The sequence below is a fragment of the Podarcis cretensis genome (assembly GCF_951804945.1).
Source record: "Podarcis cretensis genome assembly, chromosome: 6".
NCBI classification, from domain to species: Eukaryota; Metazoa; Chordata; class Lepidosauria; order Squamata; family Lacertidae; genus Podarcis; species Podarcis cretensis.
In genome coordinates this window covers 75,360,612-75,386,332 of record NC_137175.1, presented here as the reverse complement: position 1 = coordinate 75,386,332, position 25,721 = coordinate 75,360,612, and the positions used below count along the sequence as shown (strand labels likewise).

The 25,721-nt window shown below is 43.8% G+C and overlaps 1 protein-coding gene across 4 annotated transcripts in view; it reads left to right on the top strand.

The window, feature by feature from the left end:
* AGL (amylo-alpha-1,6-glucosidase and 4-alpha-glucanotransferase) overlaps window positions 1–25,721 on the top strand; it is a 52,590-nt gene continuing 26,869 nt past the window's right edge. Inside the window, exons 1-13 of one of the 4 annotated variants that reach the window (XM_079981039.1) lie at window positions 1–269; window positions 779–928; window positions 5,030–5,240; window positions 10,745–10,911; window positions 12,409–12,612; window positions 15,236–15,417; window positions 16,664–16,775; window positions 18,185–18,305; window positions 18,920–19,022; window positions 19,137–19,234; window positions 21,286–21,425; window positions 22,282–22,469; window positions 24,294–24,417. In XM_079981039.1, the coding sequence (XP_079837165.1) occupies window positions 847–928; window positions 5,030–5,240; window positions 10,745–10,911; window positions 12,409–12,612; window positions 15,236–15,417; window positions 16,664–16,775; window positions 18,185–18,305; window positions 18,920–19,022; window positions 19,137–19,234; window positions 21,286–21,425; window positions 22,282–22,469; window positions 24,294–24,417 (1,732 nt within the window). In that variant the 5' untranslated portion in view covers window positions 1–269; window positions 779–846. Of the gene's footprint in view, window positions 270–294; window positions 374–490; window positions 643–778; window positions 929–5,029; window positions 5,241–10,744; window positions 10,912–12,408; window positions 12,613–15,235; window positions 15,418–16,663; window positions 16,776–18,184; window positions 18,306–18,919; window positions 19,023–19,136; window positions 19,235–21,285; window positions 21,426–22,281; window positions 22,470–24,293; window positions 24,418–24,810; window positions 24,935–25,721 lie in introns of those variants that run through there. The other 3 variants (XM_079981036.1, XM_079981038.1, XM_079981037.1) reach the window with 3 other exon arrangements.

Here is a 25,721-nt window from a genome sequence, read left to right as displayed (position 1 = left end):
GGGAGGAGAGCATGCCAAAGGCGAAGCCGAGCAACCCTGCGCCGCCGCTAGAGCCAGTCTCCCTGCCCGGGGCGAGCGCAGCAGCCTCCTCCTCCCTGGAAGCCCTTCAGGCAGGCGGGGCTATTCGCTGCCTTGCAGAGGCCGAGCCTCCTCCCGTTTGGGGCTGCATCCCTCACTCTTCCTTTCCTTCCTCCCTCCCTTCCCTCTCTCCGGTCCGTCTCTCTTTCGACTCCCGCCTCCCTCTTTGCGCGCAGGAGCCGCGTCTCCGGGTGAGTGGCGAGAGGCCGCGCGCCGTATTTATAGACAATCGCAGGCGGGGATAATAGGGGGGGACTGGCTCTACAGTGGCGCCGCCGGGGCAGGTCGCATTGTGGTATGTGGGGCAGGTGGTTGGGGGGGCTGGAAAGGAGAAAGAGTGACAGGCGCCAGCCCCTCAGGCCCCAGAGGAACAGCGCCCTCCTGCAGACCCGCACGGTGGTCCTCGGGTGCTTTGCAGCCTCGCCAGATTTGGCTGGGAGAGAAGGGGGTTTTTGCGCACCCTTGGCAACCTTCCCACACACCGGCCCCCACCTCCCTCCTGCTCGGCCCTCTGACACCGTTCTCTGCCGAGTCGTTTTATTGCAAAGGGGGTGGGTGAAAAATGTGAGTGCCCCCGTGTCTGGGTGACTTCTTCAGGAGTACTTTCAAGGTGACCCCTGCATGCGCCCATCTCCTCCTTTGCTTGCTGCAAAACGCTGCTCTTTTATGTATTTTGTGTATGTGTCTTTTGCTTGCCTAGGAGCCACACCTTTCTTTCCGAAGCTAATCTCTGTGGCCTGCAAGGACTGAGAAATCCAGGCAGCCAAGATGCCCCACGGTAAGCAGACAAGAGTGCTTCTTCTCAACGACATGGAAAAGCTGGACAAGACCCTCTTCCGGCTGGAGCAAGGTCAGTGTCCCAGGCGGATGCTTGTGTGTTCGGGTTTTTTTGTTTAACAAGTTGCGTTGGATCCTTGTGCAAGAGGAAACTCAAACAGTTGTTAACTCTTCCATCTCGTCCTGTTTTCCTATGCACAGAGATTGATGTATGCTTTACAGAGGAAAAAATAGATTATTATTTTTTAATGGAGAGGCCTCTGCCCCAAGCAGCTTACACACAGTCAGCATGCAAACTGTAGCAACAGAGGAGCTTACTTCTGGGTAAATGGATCACATATGGCTGCCAGGAGTTAAGAAATGGGTCTTGTGAAAAAAGTTGGGTTTTGAGGAAGGCTTTGGAGGAAACGAATTAGGTGCATCATCTAGCTGGGACTGTGAACACTGACATTATAAATAACTTCAATAAATAAATCAGTACTTTAACAGACGTAAGAGGCAATGGGAGAGGTGGGTGGAACCATTTAAGAAATGAGAGTTTAGTTGGCTGAGGAGTATGCATAATGCATAAAGAAGTCAATATGATCCATTAATTTTTCTGAAGCTGCTCCATGCTTTGCAAATGGTTTATGAATACAGCATTCCTCTGAGTGGTCATAAACTGACTAATTATATGTGAGGCTCCAGGCTTGCAGTGTTCTTCTTAAAAAACAAAAACGCTTAAGGGCTAAACTAAGTGTGTGTTGGCAAACAGGTCAAAGAGAACAGATCACTATTTCTTTGCTTTAAAGCAGTAAGCAGAGGTGCTCTCAAATTGTGCTGTTCGCTGCATGAAACAGGGGTGGGTAGAGAATAGCTCAGGAATGGCAGGGGTACAATAAGCAGGGAAGCATTAGCCACTTCTGTCACTTCTGCCATACAAATTGTGCTTAGCACCTGCCAGTTCATTTTTGTTTTTCTGTTTTGTAATGGGAACAGAGTTAGTAATCACAAGTTTGCCACTGAACCCTTAGCCTTGGAGGTATGGCATCTTAATGTGCCCTTAATAATTCCCAATGAACACAATGAAAGTGTTCTTCTGAATAAACTTGTGCAGCTGTGTCTAAGCATGTCTATAGTCCTGCAGTTAGTTGTAAATCTGCCAGTGTTGTCATCAAGGACATCTGTTACCAAGGTTTCTGCTGTAATTCTAAGCAGTTAGTGGGATTGGCTTCCAGCTAATTTTTCTTAAGATGGATGTGCCATCTTCTAACATGGGAAGAACGTTCTGACCCTGAAAGTAAGATGCTAGGATTGCAGTCCTCAGAGGGATATACACAGGAACTGACCTCAGTCGGGCCCATCTGCTGTAAGAGGAAGTGCAATGACAGTTTAAGCTGTTGTAACTTTGAAGAAGATTCTATTGAAAGTTTGGAATGTAAGGAAGGGCATTTTTGGATGTGGTGGTGAATGACATAGACTAGGGAAAAATTGGAAGGCACTTTCATTCCCCCACAAGAGAGGGGGCATTAAATGTTATCGTAGCCATACTGGAGCCGCTGTTGATAGAGGCTGGTGCGTGGGTTCTGACTGCAGAATTGGAAGCCAAGTCCACAGAGTTGGCTTGCATAAATGTTATCCCAAGTGCTAAGCACCCACTTGCAGAAAATTGGTTACCATGCAGCTACAGTAACATTTAGGACGGCAGACGAATGCCCCAGTTAGCTGGGAGTGAGCTCTGTTCAGTTCAGTTCAGTAGAACTTAAAGTGCAATCAATCCTAACCATACCTACTCAGAAGTAAGTCATATCCAGATTTTAAAAGTTGCACCTCCTCTACGCAGGAGATGTTTCTGCAGTCTTGGACAGGGAACATGCTAAAATAATACAGTGGTGCTTCGGGTTACGAACTTAATTCGTTCCGGAGGTCTGTTCTTAACCCAAAGCAGTTCTTTCGCTAATGGGGCCTCCCGCTGCCGCCATGCCACCAGCATGCGATTTTTGTTCTCATCCTGGGGCAAATTTCTCAACCCAAGGTACTACTTCTGGGTTAGCGGAGTTTGTAACCCGAAGTGTTTGTAACCCAAAGGGTACCACTGTGGTACCTCGGGTTACATACGCTTCAGGTTACAGACTCTGCTAACCCATAAATAGTACCTCGGGTTAAGAACTTTGCTTCAGGATGAGAACAGAAATCGTGCTCCAGCGGCGCAGCAGCAGCGGGAGGCTTCATTAGCTAAAGTGGTGCTTCAGGTTAAGAACAGTTTCATGTTAAGTACAGACCTCCGGAACGAATTAAGTACTTAACCCAAGGTACCACTGTACTTCATTGACCGTGTAGGCTAGGAAATAGGTAGTTTGAAGCATTTGTGCTTCCTGCGTCATCTGTACCATCTTGGGTGCTCGTTTGTACATTAACAAGGCTATCTGTTGCTCAGAAGGAAGCTCCATTCAGGTGAATGTTACTTGTAGAGCATGGAATCCCAAGTACACAAACTGGACAAAAAGCTCCATAGAAAAGAAGTAAACATAAAGCATGGTTAGGTTCAGGCTGTAAGAATTTTAAGTGCTGAATGCCAAAGAACTTTTGAAACCTCAAAATTTTTGAATTTTTATTTTCTTAAATTCCAGCTTTTCATTTATAAATTATGAGTCTCAAAAGTGGTTTCCCCACATACATAAAACAAAATCAATAAACAACAGCAGTTAAAATTGACCCAAATAGTAATGTAATCTCAACAACTACCCAGAACCAAAAATAATTCAACAAATTATGCTCCTCTAAAACTAGAAATTTGCTCAGGTGATTTGATTTTATAATTTGGAAAATGGCTAGGGGAGCACCTCAAGGGCAATGCACTATGATAGTGAAGGAAAATGTAGCTAGTTCTTATCTGTATTTCTGCTCTGCAAGATAGAAAAAAACGATTTGGGAAAACTTTTAAAATAGAAAAAGCCATGCACTTCCACATAGCAGAAAGAACTAACAGATAGACGGTGTAACTAATATGAGCTATGCATTTTTAGTCTGCATGGGTTTTAGGGAATAAGATATCAGCAGCAAACATCTCTGCAGTCTGATCTATGTTTAGCAAACTATAAACAAACTTGTCAAGCCTGTAGCAAAAGCACAAATGACCTGATCTTGATTTATTTTTATAGACATTGTTATGAAGGCAAAGAACCTTAGGCTTAACAAATTATTATTATTATTACAATATTTATTAAATTGGTATACCATACCCTATCCATAAATCTCAGGGTGGTTCACAACACAAAAACACAAGATTAAAAAAAAACGCAAAATGCATGATGAAAACAAGAACAAAAATAAACCACTAACCCCACAAAACATTTAAGATGGTATTGGATGTAATCAGCCAAAGACTTATATAAAGAGGAATGTTTTTGCCTGGTGCCTAAAGGTGTAAAATGAAGGCGCCAGCCGAACCTCCCTAGGGAGAGTATTCCACAGACAGGGAGCCACTGCAGAAAAGGCCTTTCCCAAATATCTTCACGCTGCTTACCAATTCATTTCTGTGTCAGTAAATGAATGTAACAAATGCAGATGAAATAATCATGGACTACTCATGTATATATTTGTACCACTTCATTCTGGTATTGCTTTTGAGCTGGCTCAGTTCCATATCTTCTTTGAAACAGTTATAAAATGTTGCTCTCTTGTATAATTTTGTAAATTGTGTGTAATACTTTATGAGCTTTGGAGGCCACAGTAGCCAAGGCTGTTTTGTTTTGGATGAACAGATACTTTGTGTGGTGCTGGGTTTTTAAAGAAAATAATCTTTGTGTGAGTGCTTTGTGCTTTGTTGTTCATGGCTCCCTCTCGCATATGGTTTGCAAGATCTAGGCCTTGGTCATTAGTGGCTCTTAATGAGTGAACAACTATACCATTCTGTTCATATCTGTAGCTCAATCAATTGAGCTGGTTGATGTCTAAATATTTAATTTCCAGCATTCATCTGCCCTGAGAGCTAATGCATATAACCACATTGGGGTCTTTCAACCTGTGCAGCCCTTCATTTCCTCTGTGCATAAACAGAACTCATGGCAAACAAACCAGCCATTTCCTCAACAGTCCTTTCTGGCAATTGGCTCATTGAGGCACCGTTCCATGTTGATAAGTTTTAAGATATGGGTGTTTGCACTCTAACTGTTGCCTGTCTTGCTCTATTCAGGTTTTGAACTACAGTTCCGTCTGGGACCTACCTTGCAAGGCAAGCACGTTACGGTGCATACCAACTACCCAGCTTCTGGAGAAGGGTTCAACCGTCACAAGTTCAGGTGCCTGTCGTGGCACAACCCAACTGGGAAAGAAGATGATTCTGACAAATACTGCAAACTGGATCTCCAGATCTCTGGGTCATACCAGTATTATTTTAGTCATGAGTAAGTAATGGTTGGATCCAGAGGAAGATACCATAAGCACCTCCTGTTTCTTATGCTGTCGTACCTTCGATCTCAGACGCCTTGGCTCCCGAACAAATCGGCTTCTGATCGTTCGAAACCCGGAAGTGAGTGTTCCGGTTTCCAAATGATTTTGGAAGCTGCTTCTCTGGCTTCCGATTGGCTGCAGGATGCCCCTGCAGCCAATCAGAAGCCGTGTCTTGGTTTTCAAACAGTTCCAGGAGTCAAACAGACTCCCAGAACACATTCTGTTCGAGAACCAAGGTACGACTGTATTGGGAGTGGTTCACATCTTAACCCTGCTGGCAGTCCTTTTTGTGTGACAGAGGAGTAGGCCGCAAACCTTAAGATAGCCCGGGAGGCTGGTTCTCCATGCAGAGGCTTGTGTGTGTCTCCCCCCACCTCAAAAAGAGATGGGGAACAGTCAAGCAGTTAGGTCTATATGTGTATTGACTTACTATGTTGAGTGCCTCCCTCAGACATTGAGTTAAGCAATGCTACCTTTCTTGTGTGGTTAGCAAACAACAATATATGTTGGTCATTAAAAAAAAAAAATTAAAAATACTAGGCGCAGTGGGGGCTGGTTCTCATTGGACCACAACATGTGAAAGCAGGAGGTTTTCCTCTCCAGTTGTGATCTCTCTGAAAATGTGACCTTGTGCTGCAGTTAGCGCCGGGGGAGAAGGGAATTCACATTGGCACAAATGGGCCTTTTCCCTCCCAGAGCTAACTGCAACACGGTGTGTTTTTTGTTGAGAGCACAGCTGGGAGGGAAGAGTTAAACATCCCCTCTCAATGTGGTGGAGGCCTAATGAGAATCCTTTTCCCACCCCTTCCCTAGTACTTAATTTGGGAGCGGGGAGAGAGAAAGAGACATGACTGCTAACCAGTCGAGGAAGGTAACATGTAGTTTGGCCTAAGATAACGTTTGACAAAGGCACTCCACATAACAAGACTATATACGTAGAGACTAAATTTGCTATTTTGTCCTCTACCTCTTTCTGAGGTGAGAAGAGGCACACAAGCCTCAGGTGTGCATTGCTGACACGTAAATTAAGAGAAGTTGCTAATAAAGGAAGACGAAGACCTCTGGTTTATTGAAAATGCAGTCCTTCATATTGAAAAAAATTGGCGGCATATTCTTATTGCATGTGAATGTCAAAGAGGAAATGTAAAACCACATCTGTTTATAAGTCATTTAAAAGAAGATCCCAGTACTGTTTTAAAAGTTAAATTCTCATATATTGTTTGCTAGGTTTGTCATATTGGGAGGCAGTCTGTGGTATTTACAACCTTTAGGTTTGTTTTCAATAAATGTTGGGTGTTAGTGCTGATCTTCAAATGCCAGGAAAAGATCAGTTCAGCGACTTAAGAGGACAGCAGTTGTGCATGTCATGGTTCTATGTGTTTTCCTTTTTGAAACGCCACAATGAGTTTTTAAAACCTGCATAACATCAATGTTGCTTTGCCAGCCAAGTGCACCAATACTCCTGAGGTATGCTGCCTTTTGAGTGCAGGGTGCATGTTCCAGACCAGCTCATTGACCTTGCCCCATTTTCTGGGCTTCTCTACTCAGGTTACTCTAAAGGCAGGGAAGTGTTCCTGCAAGTCAGACAGCTATGAGGATACAGTATGGGAAAATGTAATAGGAGACCCAGAATACATACAGTTTCTCTGCAGGAAGATCCTGGAAACTTCTGTGCGGATTACAAACTGCTTGCATAAATCTTCAGACGGAGAGATACCGTATTTTTCGCCCTATAGGACGCACTTTTCCCCTCCAAAAATGAAGGGGAAATGTGTGTGCGTCCTATAGGGCGAATGCAGGCTTTCGCTGAAGCCTGGAGAGCGAGAGGCGTCAGTGCGCACCGACGTCTCTCGCTCTCCAGGCTCCAGGAAGCTATCCGCAAGCCTTACACGCCCGGGGGGAGTTCCCCCGGGCGCGCAAGGCCTGCAGGTGGCAGCCTGCAGCGCGGAGCACGGGGCGCCCTCCGGAGGATGCCCCATGCTTCGCGCAGGTGTCCGCAAGCCTTGCGCACCGGGGGGGGGCGAGTGGGGCGCCCTGAAACAGAGGGCTCCCCATGCTGCGGACAGTAGCCTGCCGCCCGACGTGCCCTGAAGCAGAGCGCCCCTCGCGCCCGGCAGACATCGGCCAGCCCCACAAACTCGGGGGACAGCGGGGAGGCGCAGCACCGCCATCCCACTGTTCCCCGACCTGGCTTTGGGGGGGGGAAATAAAGGGGGAAAAATTCCTTTATTTCCCCCCCCAAAAAGTAGGTGCGTCCTATGGGACGGAGCGTCCTATGGGACGAAAAATACGGTACTTAAAAGAGCACCCATGTTATTCTTGCTTTTTTTTAGGAGAGGCTCTGTATCTCAATAATTTACAAAACGAAAACCTTTTACATCTCTTGTGGCAGAATGGTTGTGTGTGAGCTGGAAAGACTTCTGCTTTGGGCAAGCCATCATGTCCCAGCCTGAATCTGTAACAAAGCCATAATAGTGACTTATGATCCCCAATATTTTATTTATTTGGGTATTTTTTCATCATTGCTTTTCAGGGCCAAGGGGCAACTCGGGGATATTCACAGTTAAGGATCATAAAAAAATATAATTTAAAACAGTTAAATCATCCAGCCACAAATCAAAGCAGTAGCAGTTAAAATTGTGGACAGCCATCCTATTCAATTAAAAACAACTTGGAATAGTAAAATCTTTAAGGCCAGCTTGAACACGACTAGAGGGGGTGGGGTCCAGAGGCATGCAGGGCATGTGGAGCATTTTGAACACTATAAATCAGGCTTCCTCAAACTTGGCCCTCCAGATGTTTTGAGACTACAGTTCCCATCATCCCTGACCACTGGTCCTGCTAGCTAGGGATCATGGGAGTTGTAGGCCAAAAACATCTGGAGGGGTGAGTTTGAGGAAGCCTGCTATAAACTGCTTTATAATTATAATTGCAGCAGCAGGGAAACAGTCTCATAATGTCAGGAAGGTCACAGGTGAATTTGAGGTGGTTCCTGGGGAAAACTCCTCAATTCTTTATAAAACATGGGCTAAATGCATTTGACTTTCCTAGCATTCCTATTTCAGCCATTCAACAGTTTTTATTCTACAGTGGTGCCTCGCAAGACGAAAAGAATCCGTTCCGCGATTCTCTTCGTCTAGCGGTTTTTTCGTCTTGCGAAGCAAGCCCATTGACGGCTTAGCGGATTAGCGCTATTAGCGGCTTAGCGGCTTTTAGCGGCTTTTAGCGGCTTATCAGCTTAGCGGATAAGCAGATAAGCAGCTTAGCGGCTTAGAAAAAGGGGGGGAAAGGAAAAAAAAGTCGGAAAAACTCGCAAGACATTTCGTCTTGCAAAGCAAGCCCATAGGGAAATTCGTTTTGCGAAGCGCCTCCAAAACGGAAAACCCTCCACTTCCGGGTGGGCGCCATCGCCGAATGGCGGACTCCCTCCGAGCTCCGGAGGGAGCCTGCTCAGCAGGGGCTGGGTCCTACCGCGCCGGCGACGCGGGGACCCTCAAAAACCATGGGCGCTGAAACCCATGGACATGGTGACTCGGCTGGCACCTTTTGCGCCCCCCCGACCCGCGAAGGAGCCTTTTTAAAGGCTGCGGAGCGGGTGACGGGGGGGTGGTGCTTTGAGTCCTTCGCTTCCCCTGCCGAGCAAACCGCATGCCATTCGACGGAGAGCGCTGACTTCTTCTATTGAAAATCTGGACTTAAAAGAATAACCCGTGAGTAATCGGAACCTGGACTAAAAAGGGGGATAATTATTTTTTTTTAATTCAGAGCGAGCGGGGGAGGCGCAAAAAGGAAGTCAGCCCCCCCCTGTTGTAGAAGAGTTAAAGCAAAGGATTTGACAACTAAGATCGAGTCCAACCCTACTTTGACAAAGTTATTAACTTCGCGAGGGAAAATCATAAGACTGAGCTGGAGGAGAAAGGTGGAATTGAATTGATTAAAAAGCAACCCACCCACCCACCCCCACCCCCCGGAACCCTGGGAGCGATTTGTGAGAGCGCGGGAGAAGAGAAATAGAGGTTTTGACAGCTGTCAAAGAGCTGTCAAAGCGGAAGAATAAAATAGAGAACTTTGTTACGAGGACTTTGCCGGTTACATTTGTTATAAATTGGATACAAATTGTTACAAACAAGGAATAACAAGTTATTTTGACTGGTGGACGTGATCTGGAAGGGAATTTAGTTATTGCAAACCACCTAGAGGAGCCGAGGGACATTACAAGTATTGTTGGCGTGGAATTTGACCAGAACTTTCTATCTCCTGGGAAACTGCAGAAATGGAATACTATTATGTCTACAGAGGTCTACGCACTAAAGGAGACAATAGATTTATCTATTGAAGAATGAAAAGGACTTGACGTAATGTTTTGTTCTTGAATAACAAGCCTCTGCAGAGGAATTAGAAGCTTTTGGAATTGGAACATTTGTGCAGGAGAGCGGGGGGGGGGGGGAGGAGGAGAGAGATCAACAAGAGCAAAAATAATAAGAATTGGACAAAGCTGGAAGTGGGAACATTTGGGACATCCAGATTTGACAGGTTTAAAGAAATAAAATTGGAGCTTTTACTCCTAGATATAAAAATCTGGATGGAAGAAATGGGCCTTTTTTGAGACAGACTCCTTCCAAGGTTGGACATTCGAAATTAAAGAGGACTGGGAAAGGACTATGGTTTAGAGAGATGTGGGAACTCCAGGCAGACATCAGACGTCGAGGAACATTGGGAACGCAACCGGGAAAGGGGGGAGGGAAATTTGGAATCCAAAGGGTGTAAAAAATTTTTTAAAAAAATTTTCTTCTATTTTAATCTGTATTGCATATTAAAGGGGGGAACTCGCGGAAGGGAACAGGTCGATTTTAGGGGATGGGAAAATATTTTTAAAACTGAGTCAATGATAATAAGTTAAAATTTTGGGATAAGAACTTGCTGAATTTTTTTTGTTTATTTGTAAGATTGGAATACAGGAGGGGGAGGGGAGGGGAAGTCCCGAAAATATGTTATTTGGAAAAAGATTTTAAAATTGGATGTTTTTGTTTTTTTTTGTTTTTTTTTCTTTTGTTGTAATTGGAAAATCTTAATAAATATCATTTTAAAAAAAAAAAAACGGAAAACCCTTTCGTCTAGCGGGTTTTCGTCTTGCGAGGCATTCGTCTTGCGGGGCACCACTGTATGTTTGGCTTCTTTTAAGAACAATTCTATGTATATCTACATAGGAGTAACATCCATTAAGTACAGTGGGGTTTACTCTTCCGGGTTAGTGAGTATAGACTTTCAGGCATAAAGGGTTTTTTTTAAAAGCAGTATCTTCTGAGCTTCAAAGTACTTTCTGATTCCCTTAAAGACATTAAAATAATTTTAGAATAGCAAGCAAAAAATATCTTGTTAGGTCTTGGTAATAATAGGTGGTTGACTCCAGCATTTATTAGCTTTTGTATTGATAAAAGATGTGTGTGTGTTCTTGCAGAGATAAGAAAAGCGGTGGAGGTTACATAGTTGTGGATCCTATTTTGCGTGTTGGTGCTGACAATCATGAATTGCCCCTGGATTGTGTTACACTCCAGACATTCCTGGCTAAGTGTCTGGGACCATTTGATGGATGGGAAGATCGTCTTAGAGTCGCAAAAGAATCTGGTAATAAACACATTGACTCCCAAATCAAATCTCTGGTATATAGCACTGATTGACTGACTGTATTTAAATATCCTGTTTCTTCCGGGGAGCTCAAGGCAATACAGTGGTGCCCGCAAGACGAAAAACCCGCTAGACGAAAGAGTTTTCCGTTTTTGAGGCGCTTTGCAAAACGAATTTCCCTATGGGCTTGCTTCGCAAGACGAAATGTCTTGCGAGTTTTTCCGACTTTTTTTTCCTTCCCCCCCCCTTTTCCTAAGCCGCTTATCTGCTTATCCGCTAAGCTGATAAGCCGCTAAAAGCCGCTAAGCCGCTAATAGCGCTAATCCGCTAAGCCGTCAATGGGCTTGCTTCGCAAGACGAAAAAACCGCTAGACGAAGAGAATCGCGGAACGGATTCTTTTCGTCTTGCGAGGCACCACTGTAGAATAAAAACTGTTGAATGGGTGAAATAGGAATGCTATGAAAGTCAAATGCATTTAGCCCATGTTTTATAAAGAATTGAGGAGTTTTCCCAAGGAACCACCTCAAATTCACCTGTGACCTTCCTGACATTATGAGACTGTTTCCCTGCTGCTGCAATTATAATTATAAAGCAGTTTATAGCAGGCTTCCTCAAACTCACCCCTCCAGATGTTTTTGGCCTACAACTCCCATGATCCCTAGCTAGCAGGACCAGTGGTCAGGGATGATGGGAACTGTAGTCTGTTTTTTGAGGTGCTTCGCAAGACGAATTTCCCTATGGGCTTGCTTCGCAAGACAAAATGTCTTGCGAGTTCTTGTGAGTTTGTTTCCTTTTTCTTAAAGCTGCTAAGCTGTTAATAGCCGCTAAGCCGTTAATAGCCGCTAAGCCGCTAATAGCCGTGCTTCGCAAGATGATAAAACCGCAAGACGAAGAGACTCGTGGAACGGATTAATTCCGTCTTGCGAGGCACCACTGTACACACATGGTTCCCAGGCAAATCTCCCATTTGGATGCTAACCAGACCCAGACCTGCTTGGCTTCACCAAGCTTGCTACATGCTTTATGAAGTGTTGCTTTCAGAACTCAGCAAGGAGCAGGTGGCGCTGTGGTCTAAACCACTGAGCCTTTTGGGCTTGCCAATCAGAAGGTCGGCGGTTCGAATCCCCATGACGGGATGAGCTCCCCTTGCTCTGTCCCAGCTCCTGCCAACCTAGCAGTTTGAAAGCATGCCAGTGCAAGTAGATAAATAGGTACCGCTCCGGTGGGAAGGTAAACAATGTTTCTGTGCATTCTGGCTTTCATCACGGTGTCCTGTTGCACCAGAAGCGGTTTAGTCATGCTGGCCACATGACGTGGAAAGCTGTCTGTGGACAAATGCCAGTTCCCTCAGCCTGAGAGCGAGATGAATGCCACACCCCATAGTCACTTTTGACTGGACTTAACCATCCAGGGGTCCTTTACCTTTGCCTTCAATACTTAAGACTGCCCAGTCTACTATAAGTGTCATGTTAATACATTTCATTCTTGCTTTGTAGGTTACAACATGGTTCACTTGACACCAGTCCAGAAACTTGGTATATCAAGATCATGTTATTCATTAGCTGATCAGCTGGAAATAAATCCTGAATTTTCAACCCCTAACAAAAAGTGTTCTTGGAGTGAGCTTGGACAACTAGTGGAAAAAATGAAAAATGAATGGAATATGCTTTGTATTACCGATGTAGTCTACAATCACACTGGTACGTTCATTTTTGCTGTCATTTTAATTTAACCTCAAGGGTGAAAATGCATAGGGTAATAGTTTATCTGTCTTATCCACTGCACTTAACAAATGCACACATTTGTATCCAGCAACTTTTGCATGCATGTGGAAACTTCACAAAGACCAGTCGTGTCCAGGAGTTATAAAAAGAGAATTTTAAAAATATATTTTAAAGAATTAGTTCGAGCTAGGCAGTAAATTTCCCTCTAGGCTCTGGGTGTTGTTTAAAACTGTATTTTACTTAAATAACCCAGGAAAAAATAGGGGATGGTGTTTGGTGGTGATCTTAAGATTTGTAACTATTTAAACATTTTTAATTGACTTGTTTTAAAAATGCTTTGAGGGTTACAGCTCCTGCAAGCACGAAACGTTGTGTCACTGTTACCCAAGAGAAGAAAGCCCTTTCTTTTTTCAGTTTCTGAAAGGGGTGGTGGGGTGGAGGACATTTCCATGCCAATTTTCAGAACTGGGCAAAAGTATTGCAAAAATAGAAGCATTTGTGCTGCTAAGTAGAGACTGACGAAAGTGTCCAAGTGGAACTTAGCCTCATTTTGTCAGTTCAATTGCCTGGCTGCTTTTACCGCTGATGGCAGAGCTCCATGTTTATAAAGGTCAAACCTTCAGTGAAAAGTAAGATCTTCGTGGCTTTAGAATGCCAGGTTCTAAAGGATCTTGAGTTTCAATGTTGGAGGACAATTTTAGGTTAAGGAAGAACAACTTGCACCACAACAGAGGTGCTGTTCTTCCCTAGACAGTTTTCTCTGTTTCCTTGATATCCATGCAAGGGCCAGGCTTTATTTTCTGTCACTCCTATGTGACACACACACACACACACAGAGAGAGAGAGAGAGAGAGAGAGCACTAATTGAATGCCCCCCTCCAGCAGGCTTATTGAGACACACATATACAGTGGTACCTCGGGTTAAGTACTTAATTCGTTCCGGAGATCCGTACTTAACCTGAAACTGTTCTTAACCTGAAGCACCACTTTAGCTAATGGGGCCTCCCACTGCTGCCGTGCCGCCGGAGCACAATTTCTGTTCTCATCCTGAAGCAAAGTTCTTAACCTGAAGCAATATTTCTGGGGTAGCAAAGTCTGTAACCTGAAGCGTATGTAACCCGAGGTACCACTGTACCTCAATGATGGGCTGGTGAACCTTGAACTGCTTGCATCGGGAGAATCTTTGGGTCTGGATGATGGTTTGAGATGTAGAACATCATCACTGGATATATTACAGCTATCAAGTGATGAATGCATATTTGAGCTTGCACTTATCCCTGGAGAACTGTATCAGCACAAGTCTCACTCAGTGGAATAACCATTTTTTGAGAAGAGGTTTTTTTTTTTTGCAGAGTTCCTTGGTTCCTAGATGTGGGTCCTTCAACATTGTCTCCTTTGATTACAAAATTTAATAAGCTATGCATGTAGTACAATTTCAGTAGTTGGCAAAGTTCTCCCTGAAAAGGAACATAACTTGCGTGTGTGCTCTTCAGAATTTTGGGAAATGGTTTTATGGCAATGGCGGGGAAGTGACTAAAAATTAGTGTTGATGCTTTCCTTGACATTGCAAAGTATATATGAAGGACAACATTTAAACTTCTAAAGATCTAGGGCTGGATTCAGCTATAAGGTTCCATTAGTGGAAGCCAGTGCAAGGACTGCCACTAGTGCAATGGTTATCCCCATGTGTAACTCTGCATCTCCCCCAGTTCTGCTCTGGAGGGTCAGGAAAAACCCCAGATCACCCCATGATGGTGAGCACAATCATTTCTGCTTGCCCAAAAGAACGATCTCGATAGCACTACGTTGAAACCTACCCAATACTTGTGAGTGTTCGCATCAGGCTGATTAGTAATGACAGGTTATTGGAAAAACACCTGATCAGTTAACATTAGAAAAGAGGTATAACTTTGGCTAATTGCCGCCATTGAAAAACTCACTTGCCAACTTCATCCGGCAAAAGGCCAAGCTACAGATATGGACTTTGAAACTTGGCAAGGCTTTATTGCTTTAGCACTTGGTTGCTGATTCATATAGAAAAGAATGAGCAACAAATCTCACCGCTGTGGAACGGAAAGATTTATAATATCCCAGTAGTGAATCTTGAACGGAGCAGAATATATTTGCTCAGCTTCTTCTGAGTGTTTTACTTTCAGCAGTATTCCTAGACTTCTCTGTAGACCAAGCTTCCTCCAACTCGGCCCTCCAGATGTTTTGAGACTACGGTTCCCATCATCTCTGATCACTGGTCCTGCTAGCTAGGGATCATGGGAGTTGTAGGCCAAAAACATCTGGAGGGCCGAGTTGGAGGAAGCCTGCTGTAGACAGTAAGCAGTAAACAAATATGAGAGATGCCTTAGAATTCTGTACATTGTCATTTTCTGCATTAAGAAATTAAGAAGCACCTTTAAAAAATACTAAATGCGACATATCCAATGTAAGACTTACTAGTTTCCTGTCCATTCAGAATCTTAACTTTCATACATACACTCCATAGAGGTAATCGGCAGGATAATGGAAGTGCCATCCTGAAGTGCTATGTGCTTGATATTTAATTTTTTCCCCCCTTGCTCATTGTGTATCTCTTTGTTTTCTCCAGCTTCAAATAGCGAATGGATAACTCAGCATCCAGAATGTGCATACAACCTTGTTAACTCTCCTCACTTGAAACCAGCCTGGCTTTTGGACCGAGCCCTGTGGCATTTAACCTGTAAAGTGGCTGGTGGGAAATGCAGCGACAAAGGCGTTCCTCCGCTGCTTGAGAATGAACACCACTTGAATGTAAGAAATAAACACATAAAATATCACTTGATGGGACGCGGGTGGTGCTGTGGGTTAAACCACAGAGCCTAGGACTTGCCGCTCAGAAGGTTGGCGGTTCGAATCCCCGCAACAGGGTGAGCTCCCGTTGCTCGATCCCTGCTCCTGCCCACCTAGCAGTTCGAAAGCACCTCAAAGTGTGAGTAGATAAATAGGTACCGCTCCGGCGGCAAGATAAACGGTGTTTCCGTGCGCTGCTCTGGTTCACCAGAAGCGGCTTAGTCATGCTGGCCACATGACCCGGAAGCTGTACGCCGGCTCCTTCGGCCAATAAAGCGAGATGAGCGCTGCAACCCCAGAGTCGGCCACGACTGGACCTAAGGTCAAGGGTCCCTTTACCTTTACCTATATCGCTTGATAACACATGCTGTCACTGAATGGAAGGGAAGTCTAATTTATAATCTGTGGAATTTCTAACCGTTTCACTTTTCGGATTGCCTTTCTGTGGGAGGACTAAAAGTTCATTTCCTTCAGTATGGCAGTAGTCTTTTTATATAACAAAAAAGACGGCATCTGTATGCTAATCCTTCCTATTTTACTTCATAATATTTGTCTTAAGTACAGTAATATTGGGTTAGATCCAGTGTGTGGTAATTCTAAGGTTACCAGATTTTTTTCAGAGAATCCAGGGATACTTTTCAACTTCAATGGATTTTGTATGGGGACTGATTTGTAAATCCGGGGACTGTCCCCGGGAAACAGGGACATCTGGTAACCTTAAATTAGACTCCTGTTTGCACAGCAGGACTTTCCATTCCTCTCTTCCCGCTCTTGCCTCCTCAAGAGATGTCTTGTTGCACAAGGAAGAGAAGTGTTGTTATGCAACAAGACAGGCTTTGCCCATCTTAGTTCCAGGGTATATGTTTTTTTAAAAAAAGTTTTTCTTTCTGGCTCTGTATTGCAAGTGGTCTTGCCATGAATATTTTGTAGAATAGTGACTCATAAGTTCATATAAAAGTAAGTCATATATGTACTAGGGTTCAGCTCAAAACTTTCCCTGTTTGTTTGTTTTTCTAAATAAATAAAGTATTTGCTGCTGGATTCTGTGTTTTCCTGTGGAACAGTATAAATGCCTCACAGAGTGTTGTGTATGTAATAAAGGAATGATGGCTTCGAACAGTTTTGGCGCAGGAGCATGTATAATTAATTTTTGCATATGGCACTGAATTTTGTTTACCTGCCTGACGTGCTGCTTTTATTTTTGCAGAATGTCCGTAAAGTCATTTGGGAGGATATTTTCCCGAAGCTAAGATTATGGGAATTTTTCCAAGTAGATGTTAACAAAGCAGTCCAGCAATTTAAAACTCTGTTGACTCAAGGTAAAAAAAAACTTATAACTCTCAGCACGAACAAACGCCACCTGGGATCCAGGTAGCCGCGGTTGGCTTTGGCTAGGCCAGTGGAATTTTAAACTACCTTTCTTGTAGCATGTTGCAAATAAAGCTACTTTCAAATGTCCCTTCCGTTCCCAAAAGTAGCTTGTCACGGGGCAGTAGGGCATCTTGGGGAACAGGATTCAACTGGTGGGGCAGATTCAGAGCTTCCCCATCTCTGGCAGGCCACTTTGAGAGGGTCTATGCCCTGGTATCTGATTACCTATTCTTCTTTTGCAGTGTTGCCAGAGTTCAAGTGTAGAAAGTAGCTCAAGCTAAATGGGATGTGTCTGTGTACATATGGTTATACGTGCTGAGAAATGACCATAAGATACATGGGAGTCAGGGGGCAGGTGTGTGCAGGGGACTCCCTGGTCCTGAATGGGGTAACTGTGCCTCTGAAGGACCAGGTGCGCAGCCTGGGAGTCATTTTGGACTCCCAGCTGTCCATGGAGGCGCAGGTCAGTTCTGTGTCCAGGGCAGCTGTCTACCAGCTCCATCTGGTACGCCGGCTGAGACCCTACCTGCCCATGGACTGTCTCACCAGAGTGGTGCATGCTCAGGTTATCTCCCACTTGGACTACTGCAACGCGCTCTACACCTTTGAAGGTGACCCAGAAATTGCAATTAATCCAGAATGCAGCAGCTAGACTGTGTGACTGGGAGTGGCCGCTGAGACCATATAATACTGGTCTTGAAAGACCTACATTGGCTCCCAGGACATTTCTGAGCACAATTCAAAGTGTTGTTGCGGACCTTTAAAGCCCTAAATGGCCTTGGCCCGGTATACCTGAAGGAGCGTCTCCACCCCCATCGTTCAGCCCAGACATTGAGGTCCAGCTCCGAGGACCTTCTGGCAGTTCCCTCACTGTGAGAAGTGAGGTTACAGGGAACCAGGCAGAGGGCCTTCTCGGTAACGGCGCCTGCCCTGTGGAACGCCCTTCCATCAGATGTTTAGGAAATAAACAACTGTCTGACTTTTAGAAGACATCTGAAAGCAGCCATGTTTAGGGAAGTTTTTAATGTTTGATCTTTTGTTGTGTTTTTAATATTCTGTTGGGAGCCGCCCAGAGTGGCTGGGGAAGCCCAGCCAGATGGGCAGGGTATAAATAATAAATTATTACTATACTATTATTACGCTTTAGGAGCACTGAAAGCGAACTTTGTGTGTGTGGAAATTTTGATTATTTTAGAATGGAAGGAGTCTGTCCACTGTGTAACAAGTTAGACTGCTGGGTAGCATTTGGTTCTGTGAGTTCCTTAGCTTTCAGAATAATAAAGAATTGAGCAGTCATGTAGGCAATAAATGCTTTTAAACTCATTAAAAAATATTCTCTTTCTTAAATCTACAACAGGTGGTTCTAAAGTTAAAACTGACCCCAATCAACATCTTGCAATTGTTCAGGATCCTGAATTCAAGAGACTCGGCTGTACTGTAGATATGAACATTGCATTGAACACCTTCATACCTCATAGGTATGTCCTTGCTCAAAGTATTTTTAAACACTGAAACGTCTTGGTGGCACATGCTTTTCCAAGAGGGGAGAGTCAGACCTGTCATTCAAGGGTCAGAAAATTGGGTCTGCTCTATTCACAGAAAAACGAGGAGCCTAATAACTGTGCTGCGAAAACTGCACAGCTAGTGGCACCTCGTTCAATCCAGCTGGCTGTAGCATTTGCATAAAACACGCCCACTCAATTTGGTATGAAACAGGTTGCTTAGCACCTGAATTTTCAGTTCTCACTTGGAAGGCTCATTGGCTGGTATGTCACATGTTGTATGGTTCTTCTAGAGTGCTGTTCCCATACATATATTTAATGCAAAGTTCAGTGCAAAAGATGTGCGGAACAAACTATTCCAGATTTACCAAAGGTGAGTGTTTGATATCAAAGGTAGCTTGAATGAGAAAAGCTTACAAATAGGCCTTGACTGCCTTGGACACAGATGATTCATTTTGCATCAACTGGATGTTGACATTGGAGTGTCAGGAGACATCAACTTCCTCATGGCTGTGCATGAATTAAACTCGGAACTCCCGACACGTTTGTTTGAGTGGCATTTCAATGTTTTCATGCATTGTTGTTTTCAGCAATGGGCCTGCAGCAATCGAGGAATGCTGTAACTGGTTCCGCAAGAGAGTTGAAGAACTAAACGGTGAAATGTACAGGCAGACAAACTACCATCAAGAGCAGGTTGTACCAATAAGACATCTTTGAAGTTCATGCTTGCATTCATTTGTTCATTATTTGTAGCATCCACTGAACTGTTAAAGCTGTGCTGAAATGACTGCTTTTACTGGCTTCCAGGCGGCCAATTGCGTTGTGGCGACGGTGAACTATGAACGACTGGCTGGGCATGGTCCTAAATTAGGTCCTGTAACCCGAAAGTTTCCTTTAGTTACGAGGTATTATATCTTCTACACTCAAAAGAAAATGTCTTTGGTGATGGATAAAAATGGTTGGTGTTCGGTAATATGTAATATGTCAGAAAGTAAAGATTGTAGAACAAGACTCTGACTTTGAGTGCGTGGCATGTGAATTTTTGTTTAATAAGCCAAGATATACACACACCCTCACTCAAACATGCGCACAGCCCCTTCTCTCCTCCTTTTGCAGCATGCATGTGTTAAACCTAGATGTCTCCAATTAATCAGTACAGTGGTGCCTCGCAAGACGAAATTAATCCGTTCCGCGAGTCTCTTCGTCTTGCGGTTTTTTCATCTTGCAAAGCACGGCTATTAGCGGCTTAGAGGCTTAGCGGCTATTAACGGCTTAGCGGCTTTAAGAAAAAGGATACAAACTCGCAAGAACTCACAAGACGTTTCGTCTTGCGAAGCAAGCCCATAGGGAAATTCGTCTTGCGGAACGACTCAAAAAACGGAAAACTCTTTCGTCTTGCGCGTTTTTCGTCTTGCTTGCGAGGCATTCGTCTTGCAAGGTACCACTGTATGCCAGTGTGGTGTAGTGGTTAAAAGCAGTAGACTCGTAATCTGGTGAATCGGGTTCGTGTCGCCGCTCCTCCACATGTAGCTGCTGGGTGACCTTGGGCTAGTCACACTTCTCTGAAGTCTCTCAGCCCCGATCACCTCACAGAGTGTTTGTTGTGGGGGAGGAAGGGAGAGGAGAATGTTAGCCGCTTTGAGACTCCTTCAGGTAGTGATAAAGCAGGAAATCAAATCCAAACTCTTCTTCTCTTCTTCTTCTTCTCTGAATACCAACTGCTGGGGAATGTGAATGGGAGAGTACTAGTGTGCTCATGTCCTTGCAGGCTTCCTGTAGGTATCTTGCTAGCCATGACAAGGATAGAACGCGGAACTAGAAGAGCCTTTGGTCTGATCCAGTACCAATGTTGTTAACATATCTTCCTGTTGCATCCAACTCTGGTAGCCTGGTTAAAAACAAAGTAGGATCATAAGACACAGCTTTTGAAGTCTGTTTAAAATCCTGGCTCATTCTGAACATGTTAGCCACTGTTTCTTGGTTTGGGTAAGAGGGGGAACTATGGTTCATTGGAGACTTCCTTGTTGAAATGCAGCATGTGACAAATGCAGGAAAGAAAGGACTCACCTAGGTATTTTGAAAATTTAATTCACCTAGGTATAGTGAAAATTTCAGTCAAATTCTGTGGACATCTAAGATGTGCCGCTGAATGTTGGCAGTCATCTAAATTTGATTGTGTGACTTCACTTGTGCATCTGTTTTTGGATGTTCATGAAGTTTCACTGAAATGGTGAGCGTTCATATGTGTGGATATAATATATATTGCACAGTGTTCATCAATTAGACCAGTGAGATTTGGGTCTTTTTGCTGGGGTTGATGGATGTCAGATTTGGGGGGGGGGGCAATCGTCAATCATTTGACCCAAGGCCTCTTAAACGTATTAAACGCTTGAAGGCCTTTGGAGGTGCAGTTAGAAATTTAAACACACAAATAGTTTTAAGTCAAGAGACTGAATTAAAAACTTGTGTTTCACTGTTTGGAAAGATTTGTTTTTAAAAGAGTGTTTACAAGTTTTGAAAGCTAGGATTCATCCATCTACTTGTTTCATATATGTAATATAATCTTCAGTGAGATTGCTGCTATTCATAAAGTAGTGGGTTACTATGTGTGGGATTTGGGCCTCACAGTTTGCTAGAAGAGACAAAAAGCTCAACTCGAGACAAAAGTGCCCAGTATTAAGCTGGTTATGGCAGAAAGGGTTTACAATATTGTAGGGATGTCCATTTTTAAAAGTACTTTTTTTCTTTCTGGTACGACGCATTTCAATTGTCATTTTATACAATCTGATGCTCTAAAATAGATGGGGGACCTGTGGCGCTCCAGGTGTGGCTGGGCTGCAGCTTCCATCAGGCCTAGCCAGCATAGGCAATAGGCAGGGATGATGTAGCCCTCAAACATCTGGAGGCCCATGGGTTCACTACCTCAGCTCTAAAAAGTACTTTCCGTACTTTACAGCTACTTTACATACCCATTTAAAGAGCTAACCCTGGAAGAAGAAGAACGCATGTTGCATCAACCTGACAAAGCAAGTTATTTTATGGCCCACAACGGTTGGGTGATGGGAGATGACCCTTTAAGAAATTTTGCTGAACCAGGTGGGTGATTCTGAAAGTTATATAAAACTTTTTTAAAATGCCTTTTGCTAGCGTAGGTGAACAGGGATGTTGTGCCCTTTCTCAGTTACACTGCAACTTCTTATTGCAGTATCTAGATGCCTTTCAATAAGACATTGGCTTCCTAAGAACTGTCTGCATTTTGGGAATTTCTTTGCCCAAGGATCAATTCATCCCTGTCCCCATATAGCATTGCAAGCTGTAGGTGAGGCTTCCATTGCAGAGACTTCGGGGTGATGAAGTACAGTTGGGAACCAGTGCAAGTTCATGTTGTCAATAAGTGCATAGGGAAAAGTAAGTCCCCTAAATTGTAATAAATAAACTAACACATATTAGCTTTGGAATTTCTGATCACTTAAATAGAGTTGTTGCAAAGTATGATGGGCTTAGATTTGAACTGATATTATTTTTCTACTGTTGTTATTCTAAAACTGAATTTATGTGCATGGATGTAGCCAGGGCTTTTGCTGCGGGGAAGGCTTGGGGGGGGGGAAATCTGGTTTGTATTAATTTGTATTTATTTAGGGGGAGCACCTGCCCCCTCCTTGGCTACGCCCATGTTTGTACATATTGCATATATGCAAATAATTTTAACAGTTGTAAATATGTTTATTGTAAATTGCTCCAGGGTGCCTCATGGAAAGAGGTTCATAAATGAAATAATAAACAAATAAATAAAACTTTCCATTCTGAGTTTTGATGTTACACAGATTAGTTCCACATGTTTTTCCAGTTTGGTGTATGTTGAAATGGCCTTTGTTTCTATCACTGGTAAGAATGCTGAAAACCACAACTACAACATCATGGTGTAAATTAGTATCTCTCCCCCTTTTTACAGGTTCCCATGTTTACTTGAGAAGAGAACTCATTTGCTGGGGTGACAGTGTCAAGCTACGTTACGGGAACAAACCAGAAGACTGCCCTTATCTCTGGGCTCACATGAAAAAATACACCGAGTTGACTGCCAAATATTTCCATGGAGTGCGGCTTGACAACTGTCACTCGACGCCTCTTAACGTAGCTGAGGTATAGAAAATTTTAAGCGTCTCCTTTGCAACTGTGTACACAAACACACAAGAGAGAGGAAAAACTTTGGAACAGTTTTAAAACTTAGGTCTGTTCCAGCTGATGCTCATCACAAATGTTTCATCTTTGTTTCATTTTTCTGACTCCTCGGCTGCATGTGCAGGGCTCTTTGAACATGCTTTCTAGATCCTGGGTTCTTTTGGTCAGGTTAGCAGTAGAAAAGCTGCTGTTTTTTCCTCAGCTGTGTGCAGGTGCAGCACAGTCCTGGGCATCTGTAAAGGTAAAGGGACCCCTGACCATTAGGTCCAGTCATGACTGACTCTGGGGTTGCAGCGCTCATCTCGTTTTACTGGCTGAGGGAGCCGGCGTACAGCTTCCGGGTCATGTGGCCAGCATGACTAAGCCGCTTCTGGCGAACCAGAGCAGTGCACGGAAATGCCGTTTACCTTCCTGCCGGAGTGGTACCTATTTGTCCACTTGCACTTTGACGTGCTTTTGAACTGCTAGGTTGGCAGGAGCAGGGACCGAGCAACGGGAGCTCACCCCGTCATGGGGATTCGAACCGCCGACCTTCTGATCGGCAAGGCCTAGGCTCTGTGGTTTAACGCACAGCGCCACCCGCGTCCCTTCCTGGGCAGCTTACTCAGATGTAAACCCCCAGCATGCTAAGTGAGGCTTGCAACTAGGCAAGAGTGCAAAAGATAGCCGCCTAGCAGTGTAACCCTGTGCATGTCTACTCGGAAGTGAAGTCCAGTTGTGTTCAGTGGGCCGTACTCCTGGGTAAATGTCTGTAGGACTGCAGCCAGAGTCGTGGGTTTTGTGGTGCAGCAGTTAGGAGTTGTTAGACTTGCGCAGGTACAACCTGCTCAGCTGAAATCTCTGCTCAGCTATGAAGCTTGCTGGATGATTTTTCAGTTAGGTCACATTGGAAGAATGGAGCTATTTCCCAGGATTTCTGTGAGGTGACATAACTTGAATAACTCTATACACACACATTGCCTTGAGAGTGATGGGATAACATAGAAAATAAGCAAAGGTTGGAAGTAGTTAACCTTGTAAACCAATGAGTTCTTCAGTAAATCAACTTGGAAAACACAGAAAAATAGGAGTGAGAATAGGGCCTGCTTATCTACACCATGTTGCAATATATATTATAGGTTTTTCTCATCCATGTGCTGTTTCATTTTCTGTTCACTGGTTAAGATGAAAACGTTGCTCAGAATTTATACACAACTTTTTGAGGTCCAGTTACAAAGCTAGTCTTATAAGCGCCACTGAAAACAGTTGGACTTGATGTCTGTTGTGATTAATTTGACTATTGCCAAAAATGGACCTACTCACAAAGAAATACGTGAGATAAATTAGAGAAAACAAATTTTCAATATGTAGGCTGAGCACATATTTAAGTTTCTAATTTGACATATTTGAACTTTATTCTTCCTTCTAGGAATGAATAAATCCCACCCCACCCCCCCGAAAACTTCAGAGTGATAATTTTGTGTATAATCCTATAATCTTGCAGAAGTTTATCCTGTTACGGGATCCACAGTTGCATTTCTGCACACAGTTATTATGGAACGGATCCAGCCAAGCTGGAGGACATTTTAAAGTTACAAAACTTTATTTCAGTTGAAGAGTTAAAAATTGGCAGAATCATGCCCACTCCCCCCCCCCCCCCCACACACACACACATTCTCATCTCTTCAGCTTGTTTTACGAACAGTGCTGTAATTGGGTAGCATTTGTGCCATATGCTATTGGAAAGCACATGTTGTAAGGAAGCTGATTTTTTATATATATAAAAAAATGTATTATGATCTGTAGGAGATGCTGGCAGCAGCCAGGTCAGTCAGACCTAATCTTTACGTGATAGCAGAACTCTTCACTGGAAGTGAGGTCATTGACAATGTCTTTGTCAACCGCCTTGGGATTACCAGTCTGATTAGAGGTACCAAAACCATGCTTGAAAGGTTTGTTGCAGGATTGCTGTGTTTTGTATACATATATGAAAGTCAAAAATCTCTTTACGTGGAACTAACTTTGTGTTCTTATTTGCATTTATTCTTGTGTCCTTTTGCCAATTCAATGCCTTTCCCTCTTCCTTCTTTGCCTGTTGTGTGGGTTTTGCCCTCTTTCCCAAATCCTTGGTTTGTGCAAATTTTTCATGCATCTCTCATAACTCAATGTCTTTGGTTCTTTAATCTTGGGCTTTTCGTTTTTGTCTCTTTGCTGTGCTGCATTTTCCCTGTTGCCCAAATCCATGCCTAGCCTTGCATCCTTTCTTTTCTCCTGTTCTGCCTTTCCCCCCTGTCTGTCGCTTCCTTGGCTGTGCTTTTCGCAGTACATGATGGACACGGCTAGAAAATTGCGGCCCAACTTGTATGTAGTGGCTGAACTGTTCACGGGAAGCGAGGAGCTGGACAATATCTTTGTGAATAAGCTGGGCATTAGCTCTCTGATCAGAGGTAGGCTTGCTTCGAATTGCTCTTCCTTTTCTTAACCCTGAATTCAGGCATGATACGCTGCGAGTGAAGAACATGCAAAACACTGACTCTGCATCCATTTATTATAAACACATGACATTGCATTCAACAATATGGCTTCTTTGCATGATAATTGTAGCATTGTGATTGTTAGGAAAGGGTATCTTGTGTATGGAAATAGTTGTGATGGCCACCTCTTCATATATCGCCGTATGAACTGGTGCCTGGCGAACCCATTTCTCATCTTCAACCTGTGTAGACATCACATCGCTTGTCTCTTAACCATGGTTAAGGGATCAGGGATGAGTCATGTGGAACGCCCTCCCATCAAATGTCAAGGAAACAAACAACTATCGGACTTTTAGACATCTGAAGGCAGCCCTGTTTAGGGAAGTTTTTAATGTTTGAAGTTTTATTCTGTTTTTAATGTTCTGTTGAAAGCCGCCCAGAGTGGCTGGGGAGACCCAGCCAGATGGGCAGGGTAGAAATAAATTATTATTAATATTATTATGTACTTTTTCTCCTATCTGGAGTATGAATGTGCTCTGCCCTTTCCCTACCAGCCCTAACCATGGTTTAGGTTGCAATGCCACTTACCTTAATCACAACTAATGCTGACCATTTTCCTTTTTAACTAGGGCTTACTAACCAGGGCTTGACAACAGCAAGCCCTGGTTAAGAAGAAGCCTGGCGAAGTTTACATAACCCATCGTTAAAAGATCTGAGGTTTTCCTTACAATCTAGTGGTATATCAGTTTTCTGAAATAAA